This window comes from Amblyomma americanum, chromosome 6, assembly GCF_052857255.1.
Source record: "Amblyomma americanum isolate KBUSLIRL-KWMA chromosome 6, ASM5285725v1, whole genome shotgun sequence".
NCBI lineage: Eukaryota > Metazoa > Arthropoda > Arachnida > Ixodida > Ixodidae > Amblyomma > Amblyomma americanum.
This window is the reverse complement of record NC_135502.1, coordinates 63,832,014-63,856,875: the sequence shown is the minus strand read 5'-3', so window position 1 is coordinate 63,856,875 and position 24,862 is coordinate 63,832,014. Positions and strand designations below refer to the sequence as shown.

Here is a 24,862-nt window from a genome sequence, read left to right as displayed (position 1 = left end):
AACATTACATTTGCGGAAGAGATCGCCATTGCACTGGCCGCCGCAGATCCAGAGTCCCGAGTCATTATTACGGACTCCAGGGGCGCCTGCCGCAATATTGAGCAAGGGTACATTCCAGACCGTGCTTTCAAACTTCTCCACGCATGCGATTACACAGGGTTTCCGACCCATCGTACCATCGTGTGGGCTCCGGCTCATGCGGGTCTTGAGGGGAACGAGGCAGCCGACGCTGCCGCCCGCGCGCTTACTCACCGGGCGTCGCCTCATCCGCAGCCTGATCCGGAATTCAATTTCAATCCGGCCATCACCTTTAAAGAGATCACCTCTATCAAAATTTTCATGGTCTCTATCCCCCTCCCTGTAAAGGCCTCACCAGGGTGGAGGAGCGCTGGCTTCTCCGCCTCTATACCAATACTGTACTGTGCCCGGCAGTACTTAAGCACTTCAATTCTTCTTTCTCGGGCGCGTGCCCACACTGTGAGGAGGAGTTTTCGGACACCTACCACATGGTGTGGGCATGCCCTTCCAATCCTGCCTACCCACCCCACCTCAACCCCACTCGAGAGGCCTGGGAAGCTGCCCTGCGCGGCTGCTCCGAACTCCATGCCCAACAGGCATTGGTAGCTAGAGCCCGAGCCGCTGCGGAAGCTACAGGGATCCCGGACTAGGGCTCCCTCCTAGTGTTTGTAAGGGACGGGCCCTTCCGGCTCGCCCCATCGACCTCTCACTGTAAATAGAAATAAAAGTTTTCCTCCTCCTCCTCCCTAGTCACTACTGCGCATCTGCGACTAGTAGCGGCGGCTGCGTTTTTATAGAGGCAAAACGCTAAGGTGCCCGTGTGCTGTGCGATGTCAGTGCACGTTAAAGATCCCCAGGTGGTCGAAATTATTCCGGAGCCCTCCACTACGGCACCCCTTTCTTCCATTCATCTTTCACTCCCTCCTTTATTCCTTCCCTTACGGCGCGGTTCAGGTGTCCAGCGATATATATGGGACAGATACTGCGTCATTTCCTTTCCCCAAAAACCAATTATTATTATTAGTAGTAGTAGCAGCACCGAGCCACAGGTGTTCTGCCGCTGCGCAGCGCCGCGCCTTTCCTCAAAATCCAAATTTCAATTTTCAGTTTTTTCTTTCTTCTGTTCCTCCCTCCTTTATTCCTTCCTTTACGGCGTGGTTTGGGTGTCCACCTAGATATGTGAGACGGTTACTGTGCCATTTCCTTTCCTCAAAAACTAAACAAATTAAGTGAGCCGACGGTGTTCATAGAGTTCAGTGGCGTTGAAAATTTGCAAAGGCCGTTCATTTGCACGAAATGAAATGCGCTCAACCGGCTCCGTGGGTCAGTGGAGACCTCAATCTCGCTTTCATATAAGTGGCGTTGGTGCCAACTGCAAAAGCTTGCTTTGATTGCGTTCCGCACACTAGATAGGCAGCGCACCCTCCCTGCCACCCTGGGAGGTGGCATGCAGTTAATGGTTGATCGCGAGAGAGTGACCACCAAATGAACGCTGCGGCCTAGCTATTGCTGCAGTGCCGCATGTCAGCCACAACGCTGTCACCGCTAATGCATTCAAGGCTAATCTCTCTCTCAACACCGCCACATATATCAAAGCACGAGTGAGGCGTCCGCATGTCCAGGGAGCCAGTTATGCGCCGTTTCTTTGCCCAAAGCCATCGCCGTCTAGAACATTGTCAACGCCAATGCCAATGAACGCAGTGAACGCAGGCATCTTTCGCTTGGTATATGCTAGATTAGCTTAGCTAATCCAAATTAATTTTTAGAGCTAGAAAAGGGCTTTTTTTGGCACAGCATCAGCGGTGCAGTATATCAAAATACAGCTAAAAATTGCTAATTAGCATGCTGGATAACTTTTATTGAACATTTAACTTCTTCACTGATACATTTATGCTAATTAATTGTGGAGAGGCGTGCAGCCTACCTTGAGTAACATCCAGATCAGTTTTCATAATTTCGAAAGTGCGGTTACTCTCAGCCCTGTCGCCCAACAAATGCTGGCTTCATTGCGCCAAAATACTACATGCGCACGCTTTAGAGAAGCATGGAGGCAAAACAACCTCTACAGTGCACCTAACTCTTCGAAATAGCCAAAATTTCTTGTGCGAAAGCGCCGAGCTGCTGCATGCTGGCGCTGGGGTACTTGGCAACGACAGTGTGCTGGGTTTGCAATGCCGAATGCTCCAGGATTCGCACCCGCTTCTTCACATACTCGAGCTCAGCACACTATTCGGCCTCCTGTAAACGTGGAATGCCGCAACAAATAGTAAAGCGCATTAAAATCCTTTTCTTTCCCCTGAACTAGCTGCTGAAGGAAGTTTTCGTGACGTTGTTGTCGTTTTGATCACATGTATATGTAAGAGACTGTCTTAAAGTGTGTTTTTCTTGGTTGCCACCATCCGGGCGGAGGCCAGCGCCAACACATATACCACTTCGTATATACCGCTTCGTTCGGCAGACATTGTTCGTTGAAGGCTTTCGCAATAACTCGCGTCACCTGCAGGAGGCACAGCTGCATAACTTTTTTCTGTGATTCAAGTGCCTGTTATCGTACGTGCATGGCTAAAACTATCTAATCACCCTACTCGTGCACTGCACGTTCAATTTTTCGTCCATAAAGAAGCGTTTGTTGATGATGTAACGCTACATTGTCGTGCTGCTTCAAGTTCACATCTTTAGGCTCAACTTCCAACTTTTTTATCATGTCCTTCAACTTTTGCTTTAGCTTCCGGATTCAAAACTGAGAAGGGCATCGAGGCTCATCGCTTACATGATGTTCTCCGCATACATATGCTCAGCGAAAAAGAAGCCTAAGATTCGTATGGCCTGACGTGTCCTTTCTAAAACGTTTGTGTTTCCTTTATTTCAGAAAGCTATTCAAGTGGTGCTACTATGGCACATTTTAAGTTATATGTTTTCTCTCTCAAACAACAGTGCAGCAAGGGTGAATGAATTAACTGCTTCCAATGCAATGAACTGGCGTAAAAAATTAAATGACTCGTGCTAACATCAAATTTTGTAGGACTAGTAGCACCACTTCATAAAAATTGTCAAAGAATTATTCGTAAGATGAGTCAAATTACACGTCTCAAATTCAGAGTGTATTGGCAATTGTAAGCTAGATTTTCACTTCAAGAGTAGTGAAGTTTGATATTTTCACTTAGATATGACTGAAAAACTTCTGCTAATGTCTCTAAATGTTATAATCACTCTTCTTGATATCACTGATAGATATGACCTCGTCCTGCTTTTTTCTTCTGACAGACATTCCTACAGTTGTAAAGTGCGAGATATACCTCAGGAGCTTTGGAGCTGTGAATCCGGCTACAATGGTAAGCATTGCACGTGTTTTCATTACTATTTCTGTAAGCCAATAAATTGCACACCCCGCTTCAAAACGGGCACGCGTGAATGAGCGTGTCCTCATTCGTGCCAGAAGGTTTCTGTCCAGCTCAGTGTACTTAAAGAACTCAGATAATAAATATATACTATCTCACAAAGAAGCTCTTGTTTCTACGGAGCTCTTACATGCCTTGGTAAAGCTAATAATAAATATTGTGTGAGCATCATACCGTCTACATCATTAGCCTCTGTTCCGTTCTCTCTGGAAGTACAGGTACTAAATAGGCCCACGGCCACAGTCGCTTAACTTCAACGCCCGGCAAGACAGCGCCAGCTACAAATGACGGGCGATAACTTCCCCATCGAGCCATGAATGTCGGACATGACTTCACTCTTGATTTCAATTTGTCATTATTTCTTCGGAGTGAAAGCAGTAAGGAGCTTCATTATCACGACGTATTTACAAATGATTAAGCCTGGTGGGTTGCTTCCGCCGTGAGAAGTCACAACGGCTCCACTACCCGCCTTCTAGACTTGGTACGACCCTCGCTCTTCAGGTAGCCGCTCTTTCGGTAGCCGTTCTTTGCCGTTGCTGTTGTTGAAGCCGGTGGCAAGAGTACTCTCGTACGTCGGTGTATTTGCACGGGCAAGCTTTGCACTTGTTCTCAGTCCTTGCACTGAATAACGGCCGGACCTGTCGGTGCAAGCAGCATAAACAAATTCAGCAGTAGTAGCCTTAAGCAGCCTCACTTGCTTCAGAAACAACTCATGGTTTTGGGCACATCATTGGCTTTGCAGACACAGTCGTCCTTTGCTGATATTTCTTCTGTGACGTGCGAGTTTTATTTCTTTTTGCTACTTTCTTCCTGCAAACTTTGTTGCTAGACTAGCATAGTACGGCTACGCTCGGGTGGTTTCTGTTTTCTGGAGGTTATTTTCTGCATTTACCTATGTTTGAGTTAGGCAGTTAGTCGCAGTCAGCACAGGGGCTGTAAAACTAACAGTAGAAAAACCATAGTACCTCTCTAAGAGTACTAAAGGGATCACCTAGTGGAGCAGTGCCAATCGGCTAAACGAGCAGTGAAAGCACACAGGACGAGAGCACATTTTGCTTGATAGCATGGTGGTTCTTTGTGCTCTCGTTTGATAATCTGACGAGTGCTACTTGTGCCTTTTGTCAAAAAAAGTAATCCCTCTGGACAATCGAGAAAGAAAGCAAAAAGCATAGTCGTTACATTAGACTGGAACAAGCCAACTCATCATGACGCTGCAGTTGATAGCATCCCGTGGCAAGATTAAGAATATTGAAATTAATACTGGCAAAGTAGGTTGGGCGAAAATAAAATACGGACACCAGGCCCACTAAATAATCTTCTTTAAGGCACCAGAAAAAAGCACTAATTCCCTCTGTCTTCAGTAAGGCGAATAAAGAAGCTCTCATGGCTTCCATAATATAATAATAATGGAGCGTAGAATACTTACGCAGCCTTCATAGAATGCCAGGGGGATGAACGCTCCTTCGCAAGTTGTTTAAATATACGGATTGCATGATGTTGATATTTTCTTTGCTTTCTACATAATGAACTGCACCATTTTTACTCAAATTATGGGCCTGCGAAATAATGTATAATAAAGTAACACTCTTATATATGAAAAGTCAATTTTATTGTATTGAAACTCTAAACGCTACAAGGCGGGGTGTAGAAAAGTAACATACTCCACTTAACCATTATTTATTCGCGCAACGTAGTATGGCTCAGCAGCTCATTTCCACCTTTTCTCACTTTTCTTTCTATAATGTAGAATGGCTTTCTCTGAGCGAAGGAAAAAATATTAATAGTGCAGCTCACTTTCTGATTTCTTTCATCCCTCTTTGTCTAGAAGAATAAAGAAGACAATTGAGGTGCTCGGATGTCAACACACTCTGCCAAGCACTACATTCACTTGCCGTCCGCGTGGGTTTTGTTATTTGTAGAGGAAACCGTTCATCTATACTTTTTCGATACATTTTTGGCCAATTGTATGGACGCTCCTAATTTGCGGATTATTCTGAAAGCCCTACTAGCATTCCTCACAAAAGCTCAGACTAGTCACATGGTGTCTGGAAAGTTTACGTAGCAATATGTACGCTGGTCCACTTCCCGGGTAGCGCGTATGTCAAACTGTGGTCGTGCCTAAGACCACATTTAAAGTATTTCGATATATTCGCACCTCTCTTCTACACCCATCGCTAACTCCCATAATATTCTCTTTGTATCTCGCTTTTTTCCTTCCTCATTGCAAAGTACTTATTCATAGCTTTTTCTTCGCGCCAATTATTTACAGATGATGGTCCCGATAGGGCAAGTGAAAAGAACGCGGCTCTAAAAAGAAATGCCAAAATTCAAATCAAATATTGAGACTAAGTTTTAAATTATAGGGGATACCCCAACTTTGTACAGTTCAATACTAATGTGGTTGTGAATATTTTTGGTTATGCCTTCGATCCTTTCACTTAGGCTGCTATGAAAAAATAGCATTGAAATAGTGGAAACGTACCACCTATCTAATTCATACGAATAAGGAAATGTGAGGATTCCTTTCTGAAAAACACTGAGATGCCTAGAAGAAAGCAGCTCAAATGATTGGGAATGGCAGACTGTTTTCACGAGTTGACAAACTGCTGTGCCTGGAAATGCTTGCATTTAAATTCCTAACACATATGTGTTTTAGCATGCTCCCCTTGCCGGTTGGAGACTCGGTACATGATAGGATGTACACTGGTACAATCGACAAAAAGATCCCACTATACACCCGACTTTACTAATATCTTTTACTCATACCCTCTATTAATGTTTAAACTTTCTGCTTTAGGACTATGACGTCGACCTGTACCTGCGCCAGACCTGGACAGACTTACGGATGAAGAACGCCAACTTAACCCGATCCCTGGACCTGAACGATCCGAACCTCCTCAAGAAAGTGTGGAAGCCGGACGTTTACTTTCCCAATGCCAAGCACGGGGAATTTCAGTTCGTCACTGTTCCCAACGTTCTCTTGAGGATATATCCCACCGGTGATATACTCTACATGCTAAGGTAATCTGCAGCAGTATCGCTCCCTCAGCACTCCCGCTTCGACTGGAGAACGAGTTTGAAATTTCAATGGGCCACCATTTCAAGGCTCGCAGCCTTCAGTCAGCACTGACTCGGTTTAACCGACGCATGCTCTGGTTTTCAAAACTCAGAGCCAGTGATAGAAAGTCTGCATGGACATGTAACATCGTTTACTCGGTACTGTAAATTCCGACGTGAAGTTAAGTTGTAGCATAGCGTTGAGGTGGTTACAACTGCCAGTTTTTCGTTTTTAGTACTGCAGAAGTTAACATTTAAAAATTGTATCTTCTTTTTCTTTAACATTTATGTTAACAGCAAAGCATTTTGAATAATACGGCACAACAAAAAAGACCAATTTTATGCGCCCTCCCGTCATTTACTGTCTCTCGGAAAACAAATAATCGTCAGCATCTCAAGATTAAACCCCCAGACAATGAAGGCAGTAAAGAAACTTCATTAGCAACCAAAACAAAATGCATAAAAATCTTGTAGAAGGTTTTAGCACCTTCACTTAACATCACTTTATTCACCTTAAAAGTCCCCTGCAGGGAGTTTCGCTTAAGGGGTAAGTTTATATATACATCAATAACAAGTAGAAGTTACTGTCATGAAATATATGTGGTTACAGCTTCTAAAAATGGAGGTAGGTAACCTAATGGCAGCGATAGCGGTGGGAAGGGCATTTCTATTCGCAACAGATTGGAGAAAAAGGAACATGGAAAGTTTTGGTACGGGACACAGGCCGGACAATCTGAAACATGTGGTGAGTGCGGTCAGATATGAGTGTGATATAGAGGTGTCTGATATAGAGAACTATAGAAATACTTATGAAACAGAGGCTGGCGAAGCGATGGCGAGCAGAGGCTTTCAATACCTGAATTCGTCTTCAGAGATGAAACGCTGATGATATTAGAATATGCAGAAGGAACGAAGCGAGTGGAGCGGTTTTGAACGGATTCGAGTGCATTTGATAGGTATATCTGGTGAGGTTCCCTAATGAAACTGGCGCACTCAAGTTTAAGTCTGGGGAGGGTTTCGTAATCCAGATGCTTCACGTGTTGCGGCTCATGACAAAGATGACATTTCATGAATTCCAGAGATTTTAGCAGGTGATATAATTATGGTAATGTGCGGTCGCCAAGAAGTATCTCTGCAGAGGGTGGTACTAAGGCACTTTAACGATTGGAAGCTTTCTATAGATGAGTTAGCAACTGCAAAGAAAAACATAAGGGGGTTGTTTGACAATTAAACGAGAGAGTTCGCATCTGTTAGTGTTGAGCATCATGTACCAGATGTCAAGGCATTCATAGACGCGGTTAAGGTCGTTTTGAAGGGCCATTACAAAAGCTCGGCAGTAAGTAGGAACGCAGTGCCACAAAATGCGTGAAGCGTTCCAATAGTCTCACAAGGATGACACTGTACCCATTGACATTAGGATGTAAAAAACAAAAACAGAGAAAAAAATAGTGCTTTTGCGTTTCGCAGAGCTGGTCCCGAAATGAGAAATGCTTGATGTGGATTAGAAACGGCTTCAACTAAGGTTGAAAAAAGTGTTTCAGACTTTCTGATTTGCATCAGTGGTGTCTTCTATATTTACAGTTTTTGGGGGTTTTCAGAAAACTTTGCATATCATCAGCTTTATGGGAAACTTTTTGTGAACATGCATTCCAATCAAGACGTAAGGAATAAGAAAAGAATTCTTGTTTCGAGAGCGAGGAAAGTTTGCAGTTTTCTGGGCTAGCTGTTCTCCCTGGTCAGAGTTAGCAAGAGAACTAAGAGAACAGTTTTATTTTTTCTTTGCACCCAATTTTCGAAATTGTTACAGAATGCATACTTCTAGAATAATGCTGCTCAAAAAGCAAGTTTGTTAACCACTCATTAGTCTTGAGTGATGCTTTATGACATGTTAATAACATCTTCCCTTTGATGCTCTCCTGCACTTGAGCGGTATACATTCTAGCGTATAAAAGGTGATAACGAGCCCTTCACTGGCGTCTCCGCCATTTAGAGCCCATCAAATGTGCCATGCCGAATGTATGACGCTCTTGAGAGAAGAGCAAGGTATATCACTAGTACACACCCTGGGAATTGTGCAGCCCAATAGCAATCGCGAATCTATTTTTATTCAGCTTCCGTCTCTGTCAGGTGGGCAACAGAAGGGTACAGACTTTAGAAGATTTCTGGTCGTATTTCGGGCTTAGAAGCTCATATGTTAGTCTCTCTTCCGCCGTTAAATAATGCAAGTTTACAGACTTATGAAATGTAAGAAAAAGAACGCGCCAATGAATTTACATTATATCCAAACTTCTATCAGTTCTCGATCTAGTTAGTGAAACTATGACATTAAACTATACTAGCAATGGCTGAAAACATTTAAATGCTGTGTACGACTGCTTTTGAGTAGGTTTGGTTGCATATACGTTTAGTGGCCACTGTAATATTCTCTGAAATAAGTTTCTTCTACGAGAACTTTCCATTCGCTCCCCACACGACTTGGACATGACAGCGGACATTTTCCTCTCTTTAGGATAGGTAGGGAATTATTTCAGAAATTCAACATTAGGCTACCGCTAGCAACAAATAATTACGCAGGGGAGAGCCATACCAACAACAATGTTACAGGATTTTTTTTATGTGTTAGCTCTCGCTGCCATATAACGGTTTTACACGGATAAAAACCAGTTCGGTGGTGCTGAAAGCTCTAGCATGTTTTTTCACATGTTTAGAGCTAGTGCGCGGAAAAACGGCTACAGGTTGATATAAAATATGCGCATCCACCAGTCCAGCCAAATATCTTTTTAAAAACCTGTTGTGCGCCCCATGACAAAGCGCGCTATTCAAAGATATTCAAGGTAGTCTTTTAAGCGCGCTATTCAAAGATATTCAAGGCATTCAAAAGAGCTATCCAAAGTGAACTCACTATTCAGTCCTTGTTTGAGGTGACATCTTGAAATTTGCTTGAACTATTGTGAAGCGTTCACTGAAAGTTTGTTCGCAAATAACTATATCCATCCACCTTTTTTTTTGTTATGTTGCCAGGATTGAGGGAGCTATTCGCCGGTTTTTGCACATACGCGTGCGTCGCCGGTTGCACATCATGCACATAAGGATTTCCATCGCACCCCTACGATATTCTATGTTTACAACGGGCTGAAATGAGTACTGACGAAATTCCACCCCCTCGTAAAACATTAATTTCAGTTCATCTCCCTCAGTCATTAACATTTTCGTCACTGTTTATCTCCCAGGCTGAAGCTCACGTTTTCATGCATGATGAACATGGAGCGGTACCCCCTGGACAGACAAGTCTGCAGCATCGAGCTTGCCTCCTGTAAGTATGGCGTTTATACCCGACTCTTTTGCATTCAGGCCACGCTATCTTCTGGTGGTCCACGCTTCGCAGCCGTCCCTGATTAAGCCGCCTTTGATAGCTTCACCAGTACGTGACTGGAGTAACTGCTTTCTGCCCAGAGAAGGGCTGGGTGGCGCGAAAGCAGGTGAAGGCCACCGGCGTCATAGATATGACGACCTTGTCTATGCTGCCGGCTCACTGACGATAAACGACCCGAGGACAGATAGTGAAACCTGTAGGGAAATGTAACGAGGGGTTATTCTCAGAAAGAACTTTTCATCACGCTTGCACGCGCCGTTGCGAATCTGAGGCAGTTAGCCAGGACATTAAAGTGTTACACATCGCTGTTTTGACGTTGCTGGTAAATCCTGAAAATAAACAATTTAGTCGTAGCAGCAACGACTGGAGTAGCAGCTTTGATAATACTCTATACAAAATTTATATCTTCCAATTGCTGAGGGAAATTAATAGCAAGCAACAGGCATGGTGTTCTCCCCTACGAGGCTATTAACTGAAGCAATTCCGAAGACTGTCGGTAGTAAATCAAGAACAATGCGCAAAAAAAGGCACGGCCGAGAAGAGTACAAGGACGTCCGCGGTATGCAGTAATGCAAGCACTGGATAATAACGTCATTACCCTTGAAGCAGTAACTTAATGTGCCCAAAATAATGCAACAGACTTTTCTTCCCAGCGCGCTTATCAAACTGGTGGTAAAGAGTTTGCATCTGGTACCACTATAGAGTCATGACATATGTTTCTGCGTAGTTTGATGATGATGATTATGGATTTTTATGGCGCAAGGGCAGCTATGGCCAAAGAGCGCCATGTCACAAGGTATTTTTCTTTTTCTCAAGGTGGGGTCAAAGACCCATTTCCCAAGCATTTCACCCTAAATAAGCCGAGCACCAGACCAGGGGAAAGCTTGTACCCATTGTATCACCGGTGGGTAACCGGCGGCACTGGGGATCGAACCCCGCACCTCCCGCATACGAGGCAAATGCTCAACCACTTGGCCACCGCTGCGGTATCTGCGTAGTTTCCAGGCTGCGCCGTCTATACTGGCCACACATTTTACGAGCTGCTCTTGATTAAGCGGGGCGTTTCCCTTCTTCAGCCAAGAGTTGGTATGGCGCGTAGTACATCTGATGCAAGTTGGTCGAACACAAGCAGTCTGCGCTCTCTCCCTCAAGCTGCCCTCGCAACCTCATATTCTGCACAGGGCGAGAGGGAGCTCCTTACGTGCTTTACTGATGACGCAAGTTTTGGCCTTTTGCTCCGCAACAAATTCAGAAGTTTGTTTTATTTAAGCATATGGGCCATTTCATAAGGCTCCTGGTGTTTCCACGATTCACTCAACCTCGCATAGAGGACAGCAAAGGGTTGCACGTGCACTGACAATATGACGTTGTTGCCTCGACTAATTTTTGACTTTTTGTCGAGGAATTTTTTGACGGGACGAGGACGTATAGTTCGCTTAGAAGACTTAAGAAGTAGTTAGATAATTGGTTGGTCAAATTTTGACGCTGCCAAAACTTGAAACATCGAAAAATATGAACATTTTAGGCAATTAAGTGTGATCGGTATGTAAGATTTCCAAGATATATATGGCCTTGAGATATGCGGCTTACTTCAACTTTTTCTAAGTCAAAGATTTTGGACCATTCCTCCTAGAGACTTGGCCACCCGTGTGGTTACTTCGTCAGCAGAAACCTGACAGTGTGCTTTTCAGTATATTATTTATGCCCAAATATTATACACGTAGCGTTAGTAAATATGTAAATCCGAATAGTGTAGTCTTGAACATATCAAGCTCGTCATTTCTCACAGGATCGAGTCATAACAAAATATTAAACACTATTGTTTATAACAGCGTGGCAATGCTGTTTTGTTGTAATGTATCCCACGAAATCCAAAACAGTCCACCTGCAGTAGCCCATAGATGCTATGCATGTTATGAACGGGTTTATACAATTTAAACGCTATACATTAGTAATACCATTAAAATAATGGCATTAGAAGACTGTTTCACTTCCTTGGCCGCAGCACCAACAGAATATGCTACTTCTATGTGCCATTTTTTTTCTGACTGAATGACTGAGGGTAAACAGACAAGTGCCGAGAGCAGGTACATCCCGGCCGGAATGAAACGCGAACATGAGTATGCAACTTTTTTTTTACTCTAGAACCAGGTATTTCGTTAAAACAGGTCTATGAATTTACACTTCGGTGTACCATTTACCCAGAAACATGAATCAGGCTAGTTGCATACAGCGGCTGAAAGTACACAATTAAGTATTTTGTTCCCTTAACAGGCTCTGTTCGCATCTCATTCAGGCTTTAATATACGCCTAATGGCGGAGGAGAGAAAAGTAGGACGAAAAGCGCAAAAAAAAAAACACGGACTCAAGAAAGACGAAGGACAAGAGCTTATCTTTCGTCTTTCTTGCGTCCGTGTGTTTTTTTCGCGCTTTTCGTCCTACAATGCTTTACCAACTAGTCCGCACCCATACCTTACAAAGAAAAGTACCGCAAGCGTTCAAAACTACTATCTATCACTTGTATTCCATTTTTCCACCTTATTAGTTTCACAACCCAGGCGCACAAGGGAGTTTGGCCGGTTTTACGACGTCCTGCCTTTGCGCTGGTCCGCCGGTGTTCCTTTCCACGCAGGTGTGCACAGGTTAAGGACATATGAAAGAGAAAGGAAAACTGACCTTTGAATCTTCCAAATAGCTCAAGCTATTTCTTGACCTATAGTGCCCTGACATGAGTGGCTCTAGTCCCTCACTAATGCCATGGCACTTCAGTCAATCGCACGGTGGCCATGACCGCATCCGCGTTACTGCGCCTGAAAAGACGGAAGTAATAATAATAATTTTTTTTTGGAGGAAAGGAAATGGCGCAGTATCTGTCTCATATATAGTTGGACACCTGAACCGCGCCGTAAGGGAAGGAATAAAGGAGGGAGTGAAAGAAAAAAGGAAGAAAGAGGTGCCGTAGTGGAGGGCTCCGGAATAATTTAAACCACCTGGGGATCTTTAACGTGCACTGACATCGCACAGCACACGGGCGCCTTGGCGTTTTTCCTCCATAAAAACGAAGCCGCCGCGGTCGGGATCGAACCCGGGAACTCAGGATCAGTAGCCGAGCGCCCTAACAACTAAGCCACCACGGCGGGTGAAAAGACGGAAGGATGAAACTGTATTTCAGCTCGGGCTTATACTTGCAGCGTCTTAGATGCTCACCTCATAATTTTTATTTAATGGTGATGACTCGTTGAACAAAGGTGATCCCCTGCTCAGCAGCATCAGAATCCTTGCAGAACACAATTGCGCTGTGTGGTATGTTAATGTTCCGAACCGGCATGTGAGATTTGTGAAACGGCGCAACAGTGGGCTTCGGATTCAGTTCAACCTTATCCTCTTTGCCACCGCGTCTGGTATCGGAGAGGCAAGCGCGAACGCATATCTAATGTCTTATTGAACAAATTACATGTAGCTCACCAGACCTTTATGCACTTTATTTCGAGAGACATTATAACTTTACGCATGACATAATCCTCATTTCAATGTTGTGAATTTTCCTTAGGATCTCAATAACAAGGAAAACAGACAGCGTGACGAACAGGCATGTGCTATTATAGACACTAACAAAGCTTACACAGGCACAAGGTGTCTTCATATTTAGGGAGCATACACAGAGGCTTGTTATTACTCTTGTTACGGACGTTTCCAATGGTTGTCATTGCAGCGCGACATTTATTTCATCTGTACCGACCCAGCGAGGACTTGCGGACACAGCCCATTAGGCGCGAAAACCACTGCACCGTTTCTTCACTGCGAAGGGCAAAGAAAAAGCATTAAGTGCGAAGGAGAGAAAAACAGCGTGCCATGGCGAAGCACAATAGGGAAGTCGGTGGGTATTGACCGGCTAACGACCGGGCTAGTCTAGCTGTATTGATCTTCACCGCCGCTAATAACGACCGCCCGGCAACGTCCCATTCCCAATTGCCTATTTCCTTCCAGCGAAACTCGCAAACAGAACCAGCGTAACTGCCTGTTTTCGTTGCTTTCTTCCCTACAAACAGTGGGGCGAACGTGTGGAGACGGAAAAGCGAGCTGTGCTAAATTGTTTCAGGAATCAACTTAAAAGGGAACATGGGACGAGAATCTCCGCTGATTAGCTTGCGAGTAGCTGTGTTTCGGTTTATTTCCGCTTTCTCGCCATCGATCTCGGTTGGCTGTCGCATTTCTAATGAAATTCTCTCCCTGCTCTCTTTTTTAAGTTGTAACATCCTCGATCCTCTCCTCTGGTTTATTGCAAGGCTCTTCAGCGGCGCACTGGCAATAGAGGAAACCGCGAAATCTCATCCGGAAGATGTCACACAATGGCTCAAAGTACACGATGTATTATACGCATTCTACTTGGTAACAGTAAGACATCACGAGCGCCGCAGGACGTCGGCCAGAAGTGCAGCTTGTAGCTTAATCACTAGGCAATAAGGGCCAGGAGTCCTTAGGGGTACTGCGAAAAAAAGAATTCCAACACTAGTTTCCTGCTGAAACACAATCGATGTCTGATTCCGGGAAGATCACGGTACAGTACAGCGCAGTTCTATGAGAATTGCTTAAAGTTTGTTACCCAGTTTGTTCTTCGCAAAGACTCAGTTTTCTTTATTTTCCTTCATGTTTATGCTTTGCTCGGTGTGACGGGCGTTTCAGCAAGCCATTTATATTGTCAGGACTCGGTAGAGCTCCGAGGAGAGCTGAAGGTAAAACGGTTTACTGGTTACCCAGAAAAAGTCCCTGTGCACTTCAGCTTCTTCTTACCTCGCGCTCGTAGACCAAGTCTTCATTTTTGGCGTCTTCTTGCATGCGGCATTTGCCTCTTCTTGCCTCGCGCTCGTAGACCAAGTCTTCATCTTTGGCGTCTTCTTGCATGCGGAATTTGTCCCCCTCCTCAGGAAGCATCGTCTCGATGGTAACAAAAGGAAGTAGGAGGTCAAGATCGGTCCGAGTAGTACGGCTTCATACGTACAACATGGACGACGTCGACTTGTTGCTGGCGTCGCTTGGATGTCGATAACCCGTCCGGCACCATTTCATACGTGGAGTCGGTTAAACGTCGCAGCACAACATAGGGCCCGAAGTACCGCCGTAATAATTTTTCGGAGAGTCCACGACGGCGAATAGGCGTCCAGACCCACACTTTGTCGCCAGGTTCATACATGACATATCTGTGGCGAAGATTGTAGCGTCGTGCGTCAGCCTCCTGCTGAGTTCCGATGCGCACACGCGCTAGTTGGCGAGCTTCCTCTGCGCGCTGTGCGAATTCCTCGGCGTCCTGATCGACATCGTCGCCGTCGGCATTCGGGAGCAGCATGGCATCCAGCACAGTTGTCACTGGTCGGCCATGAAGAAGGCTGAAAGGCGTCATGCGAGTGGTGTCTTGTTGTGCCGTATTGTAGGCGAACGTGACGTAGGGAAGAATTTCGTCCCAATTCTTGTGGTCTACGTCCGCGTACATACAGAGCATGTCGGCGATTGTCTTATAGAGGCGTTCCGTCAATCCATTGGTTTGGGGGTGATAGGCCGTCATTTTACGATGACTGGTACCGCTGAGGCGGAGAACGGTTTCCAAAAGCTCGGCCGTAAAGGCAGTTCCTCGGTCAGTTATAATGAGTGCCGGAGCGCCATGCCTGAGGACAATGTTCTCAACGAAGAACCGAGCTGCTTCGGCGGCGGTACCCCTGGGCAGAGCCTTTGTTTCCGCGTAGCGAGTTAGATAATTGGTGGCGACAATTATTCATTTATTCCCGGCAGTAGACGTCGAAAATGGTCCCAGGAGATCCCTGCCAATTTGCTTGAAGTGTGTCTTTGGCACTTGAAGAGGGTGGAGTAGACCGGCTGGTTTTTTAGGGGGTGATTTACGACGTTGGCAGTCTACGCACGTCCGTACATAGTGCTTCACTGTCGCCGGTAGTTTCGGCCAGTAGTGTCCACGCTGTACTCTAGCCAACGTGCGGATGTAGCCTAGGTGGCCGGCGGTTGGCTCGTCGTGACACGCTTGCAAGACTTCCGTGCGAAGAGCTGTTGGGACGACGAGTAGATGACTGTTCCCCCCTGGACGGAATTCTTGTAAATTACGTCGTTGCGAAGAAAGAATGACGAGAGGCTGCGGGCGAAAATCTTAGGCACATCCGTAGTTCACTTCTCCAAGAACCCAATAAGAGGGAGCAATTCCTGGTCCTCTCTCTGCTGTTGGGCAAGAGTTGCGTCATCTATGACTACTAAAAAAGCAGTGTCTTCATCGGTCATTGTGGAGGGTCCGACTGGTGCTTGCGAAAGGCAGTTAGCATTCGCATGCTTCTTTCCGGATTTGTAAATAACCGTCATGTCGAACTCTTGTAACCGAAGGCTCCAACGCGCGAGTCTTCCTGAAGGGTCCTTTAAGTTCGTCAGCCAACAAAGAGAGTGATGGTCGCCAACGACTTGAAAGGGGCGAGCGTACAAGTAAGGGCGGAATTTCATAACCGCCCATACAACTGCAAGGCATTCCTTTTCTGTTGCCGAGTAGTTCGCTTCAGCTTTAGACAGAGTCCTGCTGGCATAAGCAATCACTTTTTCCACACCATCCTGGCGCTGCACCAATACAGCACCTAAACCCACATTGCTTGCATCGGTATGAAGCAGGGTAGGGGCGTCGTCATCAAAGTGCGCCAGGACAGGTGGAATCTGTAGGCGTCTCCGGAGTTTATAAAAGCTTGGTGCTCTTCTTCACCCCAGCGAAACACAGTGCTGTCGCGTGTCAATGAAGTTAATGGCCAGGCAACTCGTGAGAAGCCAGCAATAAATCTACGGTAATAGGCGCAAAGCCCCAGGAAGCGCCTAAGCGTCTTTTTGTCCGTAGGTGTTGGGAACTTGGCGACTGCGGAGAGCTTTTCGGAGTCAGGCCGGACACCTTCTTGGCTAACAACGTGTCCTAAGAATTACAGCTCCTCGTAACCAAAGTGGCACTTCTCCGGTTTTAGTGTGAGGCCCGCAGATCGTATGGCCTGAAAAATAGCTACCAAACGGCAGAGATGCTCCTCGAAGGCTGCCGAAAACATGATCACGTCATCAAGATACACCAGGCATGTTTGCCACTTGAGTCTTGAGAGCACAGTGTCCATCAGCCTCTGAAATGTTGCTGGTGCCGAGCATAAACCGAAGGGAAGAACCTTAAACTCATACAATCGGTCAGGAGTGATGAATGCTGTCTTCTCCCGATCCCTCTCATCTACTTCAATTTGCCAATATCCACTTTTCAAATCCATTGAAGAGAAGTAACGTGCATTTCGTAGCCGATCAAGGGAATCATCGATGCGAGGGAGGAGGTACACGTCTTTTTTGGTCACTTGATTGAGCTTGCGGTAGTCAATGAAAAATCGTAAGCTGCCGTCCTTTTTTTTTAACAAGTACCACGGGGGAAGCCCAGGGACTCTGTGACGGCTGGATAACGTCGTCTCGAAGCATTTCGGCCACATGACGCTGAATATCCTCACGCTCTTTCGGAGCCACACGGTAAGGATTTTGTCGAATCGGGCGAATCGCGTCATCCGTGATAATGCGATGTTTGGTCAAAGGTGTTTGGCCGAGCCGCGATTCTGAAGCAAAACAGTCTCAAAAGTGATCTATGAGATCCAAAAGACGTTCCCGTTCTGAAGACGACAGATCTGGGCTCACATCGACTATGGGTTCGGGCGCCTTGCTCACTGATCCTTCCAGTTGCAGCACGAAATTGTCTTGGTCACTTGGGACGCTATCGAAGAAGGCCACAGTTGTGCCTTTCGGAATTTGCCGACGCTCGTCGCTGAAGTTTGTCAGCAGCACTTCGGCGTGCCCATTGGCCAAACTGACTAGTTCTCGAGCTATAGGAACACCTCGGCTGAGTATCAGGGTGACAGCCCGTTCGGCGACGCCATCGCCGGTATGCGCCACGTCGCACTTCACTTCAACAAAGAGAGCACGATCGCGGAGGTAATGTCACCCCCTCATTGGCAACTCGTAAGGGCATCAGTGGTACTTTCGCATAACCAAGGTCTCCATGATTTTTGGCGAAGGCAACGACGTTGTCCAGAAAGCTGATCACAGCCCCATGAATGCGCCGAAAGTCCATGCCCAAGGTGAGGTCTTTGCAAGTCTGAGAGGATAACGATGCTGCCAACGAACACTGAGTTTCCACTTCCTATGCGGGCAGTGCACTTCCCAGTCAGTGCCAGTAGCTGACCCCCAGCACTTCTTATTACTGGCCCAGTCCATTCGCTTTTACTTTGCGCAGCTTGTCAGCCTGTTTTTGTCTAATGATTGAAAAATCCGCCCCGGTATCCACCAGAGCGTGTACCTCCAGCCCATCAATGCAAACGTCGAGGTCAGCGCTAACAGCGTCGTCTGGGTTGCTCGTCTCTCTCGGCATTTGCGGCGGAAGTGCGGTAAGGTCGGCGCTGTTATTTTCGTCGTCGGGGCAGCTTGCCTGGTTCGGCATGTTCGACGCTAATGTAGGCGGCATTTTCGGTGGTAGTGCGGCAGCGTCAATGTGAACAGAGGTGTAACAGTCATGGGTTGCGGTCGGCAGTTGCGGCGGTAGTGAGGGCTTTGAAACTTTTCGACTGGTTGCAACCTCCCTTCGCGAGGTTGCGGCGATTAGTGTCCCCGGCGAGGGCTCGTGGTCCGCCGTCCGCTAACGTCAGCTTCGCTACGACGCGTCGGTGAAGAATAACGCCGTGGAGATGGGGAGCGGCGGCGGAAGCCCGGTGAGTCGGCTTCCCTGCTGAGCGGCGGGTCCTCGAGTTGGGCACGGCCAGCGTCGAAATGGCGTCGAGCAGAACCAGGCGGAAAGGCCTGCCCCTCTTGGCGGTAGCGGCAGTACCGATACACATGGCCAGGTTGTCCGCAGAAGAAGCAGAGTGGTCGGCTGCCCTAAGAGCGCCACAGGTCAGTTCGGCGCGGCTGAGGGCGGCCGGGACGTGCCCACTGAGGCTACTGGAAGAACCGCGTCTGCTGACGGCTCGCTGAGATCGGTGGGGCGTGGTCTGGCGGCGGACGACGAAGGACTTCCGCATAGCTCGCGGGTTGCGGCTCCGGCTCATAGTAAGGCGCCGTGTTGACGGCCGTGTTGCTGTTGGGTTGGAGCACGTGGTATGGTTCGCAAACGGCTGCCGCGCTGTCAACTGGATGAGACTCGTGGTATGGTGCAGACGGTGACAGAGCATGCCGGAGCTCTTTCCTAACGGCTGCTGCGACGGCCTCTGGGGACTGAACGCTCGTAGCAGTAATTCGCTGCTGGTCCTCAAGGACAATTTCTCGAATGAGGTCTCGAAGAGTGTTCCCATCGGTTGCAGTGAGTGCCGCCGCAGTCGGTGGAACACCGGTGAAGGGTCGGTCGTACTGGCGGCACCGTTCTTGGAGGGCTCGCTCTATAGCTGTAGCGTCCTTGACGAACTCAATGACGGTTTGAGGTGGGTTGCGCACCAAGCCGGCAAACACCTGCTCCTTGACGCCATGCATGAGATGTCGTAGCTTCCTTTTCTCAGTCATATCGGGGTCGGCACGGCGAAAAAGTCGAGCCATGTCTTCCGCAAACATAGCTACGCTTTCATTTGGCTTCTGGACGCGCACTTCAAGCAGGCGCAGCGCATTCTCTCGTCGATCAGTAGTGGCAAAAGTGCCCACCAGCTGGCGGCGGAAGTCATTCCATGTGGACAAGCTGGCCTAGTGGTTTTCATACCAAGTTCTAGCAGTATCCTGAAGTGCAAAATAAACATTTCAAAGCTTCTGGTCCACGCTCCACTGGTTGAACTTGGCCACTCGTTCAAACTGGTCGAGCCAGTCTTCCAGATCTTAAAACGCGTTCCCGCGAAAGCACTCCGGTACCTTGGTGTTGTGAAGAGTCACCGACGTAGGGGTGGGAGGTGCCATGACTTGGAAGACCCGGCGAACTTTGACGTTTGAAGAGTCGCCCTGTAGATGGTTGTATTCCGGGGAAAGGCCTAGACGTCGGCGGCTAGCGCGATGGACAGGCGTGTCGATGTCCGGGACTCGCTGTGGACTGCTGGAAGGAGTCCTGTGCATACCAAGCACCTCCACCAGTGTCAGGACTCGGTAGAACCCCGAGGAGAGCTGAAGGTAAAACGGTGTACTGGTTAACCAGAAAACGTCCCTGCGCACTTCGGCTTCTTTTTCTTCTTGCCTCGCGCTCGTAGACCAAGTCTTCATCTTTGGCGTCTTCTTGCATGCGGCATTTGCCCCTTCTTGCCTCGCACTCGTAGACCAAGTCTTCATCTTTGGCGTCTTCTTGCATGCGGCAATATAAAAAAAAATGTGCCTCACAAAAGGATCTTGTGGCTGTTTTTGTCACCTGTGTGAGTTGGTACGCGTCATCGTTGAACTACATTATGCCATCAGACTTATTATTAATTGTTTCAATTCGTGGTTTTGCGTTCCAACTAACTCGGTTTGTTAAGCATTGTCCTGATACTAACTTCAGATGAGCGAAGCTAGGCTCCATCTGCGCATTTAACGCCTACTGCGTGAGATAAGAGTAGCAACTGCGGCCCCATTTCAGAACACTTCTCTCACTGTACTGTACTGTACTGCTGCTGCCGGGAAGAAAGAAAGGAAAGTGCACGGGCCTGCCTACTGGCTCAAGCCGAGCCACGCTCGCTGCCGCGTGCTGAAAGTAAGAGAGTTAAAGCATAGGAGAGGAAAGATAGAAAAGGGACCGCGCGCTAATAGGCCCATAGGCCCCGGGCCGATACCGGAGGCGCGCAGGGCAATACCCGGCCGACCCGTGCCAGATTGCGTCTCGCGCTCCGCCATATTCCAAAAATAAGTTTAATACCTTGGGTCTAAGGACCAGCAGCAGATATTAAATCAGTTATCAGGTAATCCTGCCGATACCATCCCTCTCTCAGCGTTGAGCTCGGGAACATACTCAGTAATAGCGGCGCATCTGAGACAAGTTAATAAGAATTATACTCCTTAATTTACGAAAAACAGCGCGAACATGGAAGGCGGCACAAGCAGGAAACCTGAGCAGGTGGCGCAGCATCGGCGCAGTGCAAGCTGCCGGCACCTCATTCAGACTTGAACACAGAGTGTGATAGGCAAAGGCCGTGGTAGCGCAGGCAGGAGTTACTCAATCCGCCGTGTGTTTGTGGTTTTTAATGATGAGCAAGACATTAGTAAACATGGATAACCACGGGAAGTTAATTAAAAACCCTTCAGTTAATTTAAAGTTAAATTCTTCTAAGGTATATTGCTTGTGGTTAAACCGGTCGAACGGCGGTTGTGGGCTCTTAAGCATGAATGAGATCACGCGAGGTTTTAGAAAAGTTCACTGTCGTTCACTTGCTGTCTCTATGGTTTCTTGAGCACGCTAGCTCGGCAGTTTAGGCGAATTGAAACAACAAAGAAGCTATCGTCATGTACGTGTTGCATGTCCTACGTGACCTCATGCCTAGTTGAAACGTTCCATGTGGCGATCAATGTTTACTAAAGTCGCGCGCTTCATTGGAAAAAAGAGTTTCACCTGTGTTGTCCAGATTCCACACGCAAAAAACAAATTAAAGAATCTAGTGACGCAAAACCTAAATCAGCGGCATTTACGCAACTGACACAACAGTTTGCTTATCAACGAATACGTTATCATGCAAGAAAAGTCTTAGGGCTCTATGTTCATGACGACGATTACTTTTGTCCCCCTAGGGTATAATACGACACGTCGAGCGCATGATGTCCAAGTACAAAAAAAAAACGCTTACTGTGTTAACTCGCTCCTCCCACTCTCAAGTCCCTTGTCCACCGCCTCCTCGCGCGGCTGCTTGTATTTTGAGGCACCCACCCCTAACATAGATCCTCGCCACAGCGTGCCATGAAAGATAGCTCTACAAACTTCGGAGCCCAAGCTCAAGAGCTGTCGTAAAATGCCCCACTGGTTATTCCTTCCTTGACACTGCGTGACCGGCGCGTATAAGGCGTCCGTTACAGGCGCTGCACCGTAAACCAGCTGGCAAAGGACAATTACGCACTTAAGACCTGCACACTGCGCCAATGCGCTCCAGCCGTAAAACTCGCTCGTCGCTATAAAGTTGTTGCGCGGGACAAAGTGTGTCGCAGTTTCTTTTCACCGAGCCACGTCTCCTGCGAATTTCTAATGTCGCGGAAGTAGCGCGGGCTATTCCAAGTTGCTTGGGTGAAAGAAAGGCGCGAATACCATAAAAGGGGAAAAAGGCATAGGTCACTGCTCCTAAATTCGGGTCCTCGTTCTCACGGGTGACATTTTCCGCAGTGAGAGCGTGCGCCCTGATGCGGGCATAAGGCTGGGGGCGTGAAGCAATATCCCAGGTCCTTTTAACGTATGACCTTAGTACGCCGCGGAACAAATTATTGAGCGCAGAATCAGAAGAAAAGCCGACGTCATGGAAGGCGTGGTCGTCAGCAGTGTACCACACAAGGAGGAATGAATGTCTCCTCTGGGAAAGATTAATGGTGATCTAGATAAGAGCGCGCCACTGAGAAGAAATGCTTTCCGCCTTCAGGCTTGCTGCACGACCGTCTTTTTGTTAGTCTATGTAGAAACACCTTGCTACCCAGTTTGCTTAAACTTATCTGTTCTTATCTCGAGTCATGCAGGGTTATGACCCCACACATTTAGGCAGGAAAGTGGCTTCCAGCCTTTGGCTCAACTTGAAAAAAATTTCCGAGCACAAGCACTTTAGCACAATAAGCACCTCTGCGAGGTTTTGTCATTCACGTACAGTTTTGGTGATAATATAATTGCTCTGGTAAGATTGTTAGCTTCTGTTTTGCCGGAATACCAAGATTTTTAATGTTGCAAAAACAGTTTTCCATTGTTGTTAAATAGACCGTTATACGAATGTCTATACTATTTTACTGAGCTTTGCTAACAATATGTTAATCTATAATAATTTCGTAAGTATCTTCTTGCAAGGTCTCCCTTGCTTTGTAGTACGAGGGCACTTTTATATTTACCTTTCTAGGAGAGAAACAATCAAAAGTGCACAATATAAGCCAACACTTAGTTTCGTCACAATATCTTGGCAGAAAAGAATGAAATAAAGTGATCGCTGCTATGTATCAGGAGGATAGTCTTCCTAAGAAGTTAATTTACTTAGGAAGCTCAAACAATAGAAATTGGTGTGAAAGTTTTATAACAGTGCAGTTTCACTTCAAGAACTAAAATGTTCAACTTCATTCATGCTACGAAAGCCTCAGAATTTAAACTGTGAAAAACATTCATCACACAAGATTTGCATTCTGTTTCCGTCGGCAATACTTTCATGGAATAAAATGTGGAAAACGATGCTTTAAAACATACATTCCCTCTACTGACGAATTCTCGCCTTGCGCCGTGGGTGCGTGCGAAGGCGTCTCTTCACAACACGCGCGCTTCACGCACAGGCAGTCCTTTAATAAACTCGAATTTTTCGCTTTTTCTTTCGCTGCTCAGAAAGAAACTCTGTGGACAGGCCCTTGAATAGCTTTAGAATAGATTGCGATAAAAGTCTAAAAACGTTGCGCTGTAGAAGATCGCATCTGTTGCGCTGCATCCCGCCTTGAAGGCTTAGCCATAGGGATGCAACAGCACTTCGAAAGAGCGGTGAAGTTGTATTTAAACTGTACGTGTCTGTTTATACAGTTCATTCCTGAAACGTGTTGCATTAAAACCAGGAGCGAATTCGTCTACTTCAACCTTATTATACTGAGAAATAATGTGTTTCTGCAGTTCACCTTTAAGACCAGACACTTTGTCTGTACTTCGAAGTAGCCATGAGCCAATCACAATCACACCAGGGTTACGGAGAAAGAGGAGTTTGTGCGCTCGTGCTCTTCGCAGAGTGTCATCATCATCAGGCCAACTATGTCCACTGGGGTAAAAAGGCCTCTGCCAGTGGTCTCTAATGAATCGTGGCCTGCGTAAGCTGCGCCCACCATTTCCCTGCAGGCAGCCTGGAGTCAGCAGGATCTGTATACAGAGGTTCCTCTGTTGCGACGCCTCGTTTATAGGCGGCCCAAATATTTGTTCTTTTCAAGAACGAAAACACAAAGCTACCTTTATCCCTCACTGTCTGTCACAAATAAAATATATTTAATTGATAGAGTCATTCAGCGACGCATTACATAAAGAATGGTGGCATGGGCTGAACACAAACTTGAACAGGGAGATGGTGTAGCGCTGTTCTCAAAGAGTCATACGGGGAACGCAAACGCAGCCGACCGGTGTACAAAATTCGAAACATGTGCACAGTGCTACTTTACTAGACAAAGCATGAACTGTAAAAATAAGCAATGTAGGTGATGCAAAAATATACACCAAGCCAAAATAATTATTGCCCGGGAGGTTTGTCCCTAAGCCGTGCCGCGAACTTCCAGCATCCGTGGAAGTCCTTGCTTTCGGAAGGCTGAGGACGGCAGTTTCCCTCATCTGCAAAAGAATGCTTCCAATGCACACCGCACCACGCAGCAAAGCGCAGAATAAACCCCATTGGGCGGATGACTCATGACAAAGAACGTTCTTGCCCACTTTCAATGAATTGGGTTGCAGAGAGAGCGCCTTGCCTCATACTTGCTTCACTCAAACAATGCAATGACAAATGAAATTATGAAAGGCTTTGCAGTGGCACTGCCGCATACGTGCAGATTTTCGAGACACAATTGCCTATTGTTAGCAGGTACAGGCATTTCTTATGGTGGTGCTTAGCCATGCCGGGAGTAAATCAGTAGACTCTTTAGCGTCGGCACAGTGCAGGCCCCACTGTATGCGACCGCAGACAGCAACCAAACAATACGTCGCTTAGCACTTCACGTGTTCTCTCCGCACAATAGGACCGGTAATGTCGACGCCATAGTTCATTTGCAGAGCAAAGGTGCTATGCGCATATTTCACTGGAGCTGGCTCAAAGCTTTTCGGCAGCAGTGACTTTTAGCGCTTTGACGTTGGCGGAGGTTAAGCACAATGCATGGTATTCCGAAAATTACCACAGGACGCGAATAA

The 24,862-nt window shown here is 46.8% G+C and overlaps 1 protein-coding gene across 1 annotated transcript in view; it reads left to right on the top strand.

The window, feature by feature from the left end:
- Positions 1-24,862, top strand: part of LOC144093605 (glycine receptor subunit alphaZ1-like) — a 185,888-nt gene that overhangs the window by 141,575 nt on the left and 19,451 nt on the right. The window contains exons 3-5 of the mRNA XM_077627164.1: positions 3,283-3,350; positions 6,214-6,437; positions 9,704-9,786. Of these exons, the coding sequence (XP_077483290.1) occupies positions 3,283-3,350; positions 6,214-6,437; positions 9,704-9,786 (375 nt within the window). The remainder of the gene's footprint in view (positions 1-3,282; positions 3,351-6,213; positions 6,438-9,703; positions 9,787-24,862) is intronic.